This window comes from Mesitornis unicolor, unplaced genomic scaffold (assembly GCF_000695765.1).
Source record: "Mesitornis unicolor isolate BGI_N332 unplaced genomic scaffold, ASM69576v1 scaffold30302, whole genome shotgun sequence".
NCBI lineage: Eukaryota > Metazoa > Chordata > Aves > Mesitornithiformes > Mesitornithidae > Mesitornis > Mesitornis unicolor.
This window is the reverse complement of record NW_010171694.1, coordinates 5986-10455: the sequence shown is the minus strand read 5'-3', so window position 1 is coordinate 10455 and position 4470 is coordinate 5986. Positions and strand designations below refer to the sequence as shown.

Here is a 4470-nt window from a genome sequence, read left to right as displayed (position 1 = left end):
CTTGCCACGGCCTTGAGTTTTAGCCATCACACATTTTGTAAGTCTTGGTTTAGTGGTATAGAGATTTATTTCACCCTCATTTTCTGGGTTCGCTTACGTGGCATTAGTGCAGGTTTGCTTAACACTAACAGTTGGCCATGAGAAGGTATTCCTTCCCTCCACCCTCACTCTAAATAAGAAAAAACTTATTTTATTAGAGATTGCATAAAATTTCAAGACTACAGTGCTTGACTTGGCTTCCTCAACAGAGCATTAACTGCACTTCTATATGCCTCTCTGTCCTTACTCTTGGTACTCCTGGTAAGTCTGCAGGGTCCAGTAAAGTAATGCAAAGGGTATTTCAAATTGAGACAGATACCAACATCTGCCTTATGCACATCTGTTCAATATTTTCTACCTTTAAGAATTCCACAGAGTCCTTTATGTCCAGCGACTCCACAGCAAGTTCCAGCAGCTCTTCAGAACTCTCTAGGGCATTACTACACTGGGTAAGCTGATCCTGAAGCAACAAGAGAAATTGAAAATAATTTGACGCATTCACATTTTAAAAAGTGATTTATAAACTACCAGTACTAGAACTACATGGCTTTGCTATGCATTTGTAGCAGCTTATTACCTGACTTCATCAAGGCTACTATCTCTGACATGTCAAGTTAACTAGAACTTCACTGTGCTTGACAAGTGCATGGTAATACATGGCACATCCTATAAATCCAAATGGGAAAAAGTTGGACAGGTGGTGAAATCAGATTTAAAAGCCAGATTTCATTTTAAGGCTTGTTTCTCTCAACATTAGGATTTCAGAAGCAAATAAATGCTTACATCTGTGCAAGCACTACGATTCCTCTTTATAGACATGCACTTCATCAATGAACTGATACTGTTTAATGTAGCAGTATCACTGAAAAAGGCAATGGTTTCATACCCAACCAGCTCCAGCACCACTGTCACAAGACAATCCTGAAAATCAATACTATTGTATAACAAATGGGGATAGTAGATGGGGAGCAGAGGAAGAAGGGCAGAAGAGAAATTTCTTTCAGAATTATCTGAAAAACTCTATCATTAGTAAACTATCTTTCCAGCACACAAAACAGTTCACACAGAGTTTTGTGTATTACATATTATTAGTATATCCCTCAAAAGTTTAGTTTTGAATACACTGCAGCATCCCAACCTTACTGCAGGTCAAACAAGACATGCATTTTAAACCCACAAGCAGCTTCTACATCTCCATTCAACCTACAGTTGTTTTTCTACTCATGTGATACTTACTGTGATATCTCAGAACAAGTAAACAGTAAGTAATTATTTTTCTTTAAAACACTTCAGGAAAGATAGCTTGCTTTAAAGTAGTCACTGTCTCAAAAGCAACCAACAGTTGCATCAACTTTGAGAACAGAGCAGTCTCAAGCACTTCAGAAGTATAACTAGTTTTGGCAACTGTGGTGAGTTGACCCAGCCAGCTGCCAGATGTCCCTCAGATTTACTGTTCAAGGATAAAATAGCAGCAAGGAATCAGTCCAACAACTAGAAGTTTGCACACAGTTTCCAGATAACTTCTGAACCACGCTATTAATGCAAGCTGCCATTCTCCCAACACAGCTGCTCTCTTCTTTGGAGGATATCCAACACTGACAAACTCAGGTATACCATGATACTGCCAAAATGTCCCAGGCAAATAACCTTAAAAGACAGAAGAAAATGCCAGAGACATTTTCAAACAGCTTCGCAGAAATGACATGGTAACTGGATGCTTACATTAGCATCTTACTGAGCTGCACCTGCATTTGGGAGTTAAAAAGAAATACTTTAGTGCCATTAAAATGCACTGTACTTAAATGAAGCAATGTATTTTCAAATCAAGGATTTTAAGGAGAATTTCTAATTTTCAGCATTAACTTCCATGGAAATTTTTTGAGAAGGATCAGTCTGAAAATTAAATGCTCACCCTTTACCACCATTATGTTTCCTCAGTATTTTAAGTTACAGCTTACTCCCAACAAGAGCATGTAGTCAACTACAAGACTACAGCACAAGCACTTTAAGAGTACACTAAATTAAGCAAGTCAATTCTCTTGTGTTTAGACCTCACTGAAGTTCCTTGGTTTTATCATATAAAGCTAACCTGCAGTTCCATCCAAAGATAATGGCTTGGATTAATAGATTCAGTGCAACAATTTTCATCTGTTAGTTTGGTTTGGTAGATCGACTGTTAGGAAAAGCACTCTTGCAGTGCCTCAGCTGCAGAGGAAGCTTGGTCTGACATCAAGTAAAGAGAATGTCCTTTGGGCCTGTAGTTAAAGAACAGCCTGAGATGAAAGACAAATAGGGCACTTAACAACTGCATCAGTGATTGGAACATTCCACTTGTCTTCATCCTCTTCTGACTATGTAGCAGCTCAGCTGTTCAGCACAGATACCGGGCAGCAACTCTTGATGCAGCTGTACCACACTGACAAGCTTTCAGAAGAGTTTTGTTCAACTACACTTGACCTTGATCAAATTAGATTAAGTACCAGAAAAATAACAAAATTAAGAGAAAATTTCAATGTTCAAGTTAAACTGCCAGATGAGTAACTATCAAAACAATTTTCAGTTCCAGAATCATTACTTGCAAGATTAACTTTAGTTTTTCTTCACTAGAAGGTAGAACAATTGGTACATGCCACAGCCGAATTTCTCCTGTGAGCCATTCAGGGAGAAGCACTTATTCTTTAAGCATTTAAGTCCTCAAGATATGGGGAGACCTCTATCTGTTAAGAAAATTCAAAGGACTTAAACACATGTGGAGAAAGAACTGGAGGTGGAAAAGTGCACTTGGGTGCTTAACTTAAGTTGTGCACCCAGAAGCTCTGGAATGTTTTACACCCAGTCTTTAAGTATGAACATAAAACAGACAACATAAGCAAGTCTGTGGAATCTGCTTAAGGAAATCGTTCCTAGAGCTTCTTTAAATTGACCAGACATTAGAAGATTAAATCTTTCAGGTACAAACTGTTAAGAAATATTAATTGTTTAGCTAAAATAAGTAATTTTTAATTAAAATTAATCACTTAGAGTTAATTATTGTTAAGAGTTATAGCACAATGTTGAGTGATTTGGTATGCTGTTTACTTAGCATTATTTGCTTAGCACGACTAGCTAGATTTGCCCAAGTCTTAGGCCACAAGCTCTGAACTTTAGTTTAGATACATTTACAACTAGGATAGAGTTAATTTTCTTCTTAGTAGCTGGTATGGAGCTGCGTTTTGGATTTTTTTGATGAGTACAATGTTAATAACACACCAATGCTCTTGCTAAGTAGTATTTTTCCTAAGGCTGAGACTTCTCTGGTTATGGCTAATGAGCAGGCACGCAAGAAGAGAGAAAAGCAAAGCAGGAGATAAGAAGGCTACTGCTGACAGAGGCTGCAACTTGAAGAAAATCAAGAACAGTTTAAAGACTGTCTGGAAACAAAGAATCCAATGAGATGCTAAGAGCAGGTACACAGATTGTAAGGCTATAAATGCCCAGGAACTTCTTTGTTCTGGGTCCCTCTCTGGAGGTACCCAGCTTAAGCTGATTTTTTTCCCAGGTGTACTATTTGAATAACTAATTTTTTTTATAAGCTCTGATGCGCAAGACTTTGCTACAGGGAACCTAGGACCTAAACTGCAGGGATAATATTGGATGTCTGGACAGAGCAGACTACCTTAATAAAACATCTTCCTTATTGTGTTGCATAAGCAAAAAGAACTAGACAGAAGAATGCTGCAACTAGGATCATTTAAAGAAAAAAGCTGGGGAATCAGTTCCTGCTTACAAGACTTAACTGGCCTTTGGCCCCATGGAAGTGGTCTTCCTGAAAGCTAGAGCCAAACTACAAGCTTGTGAAGTTCATGTAGCAGGTTTAGTAGCAGGCAGTGTAACCTGCAGGGAAGCAATTCCTATATTTCTTCCTGTGTGCATATACAATTTCCTACATATTAACAAGTGAAAGATGGCCAGTCCTGTCAGTAGACCAGCCTTTGAGCTTAGGATACCTGGTGTGATTCTCGACTTCAAGTTCAAGTCTGAGCAAATATCTCAGTCATGACTACAGGTTCAGATGCTCACATTCCAAACTGCAGAGAGAAACTAATTTCAGTTCAGAAGCTGTTCATGAGTTTGAAGGTAGTAATCATATCTAAGTCCTGCTCCTATGCAGCCACCCCCCATCTGTAAACTCTACAGATAATACCACTTCCTTTCTACATAACAATGGTGAGAACATATATACCCTAGAGATCATGAAGTACCCTAGAAGAAGAGACCAGAGAAGTACTCATATCAAACAAAACACTTAGCTAACATTGCACTTCTTGCAACACTACTAAAAATCTCACTTTCAATTGAGATTTAAAATAGCTGTTTAAAGCTGCTTCTACTTAGATGCAAAAATTTAGAGATATAGTTATAGAGTTACCTGCAGGTCTTGAATTTTACAAG

The 4470-nt window shown here is 38.2% G+C and overlaps 1 protein-coding gene across 1 annotated transcript in view; it reads right to left on the bottom strand.

Moving 5' to 3' along the window:
- Positions 1-397: 397 nt before the first annotated feature.
- The window catches only part of LOC104537284 (FSD1-like protein), a gene marked incomplete at both ends in the record, with an annotated part of 5188 nt that continues 1115 nt past the window's right edge, over positions 398-4470 (bottom strand). The window contains 2 exons of the mRNA XM_010180110.1: positions 398-499; positions 4448-4470. The exon at positions 4448-4470 is cut by the window's right edge and continues 133 nt beyond it. Coding sequence (XP_010178412.1) covers positions 398-499; positions 4448-4470 — 125 coding nt within the window. The remainder of the gene's footprint in view (positions 500-4447) is intronic.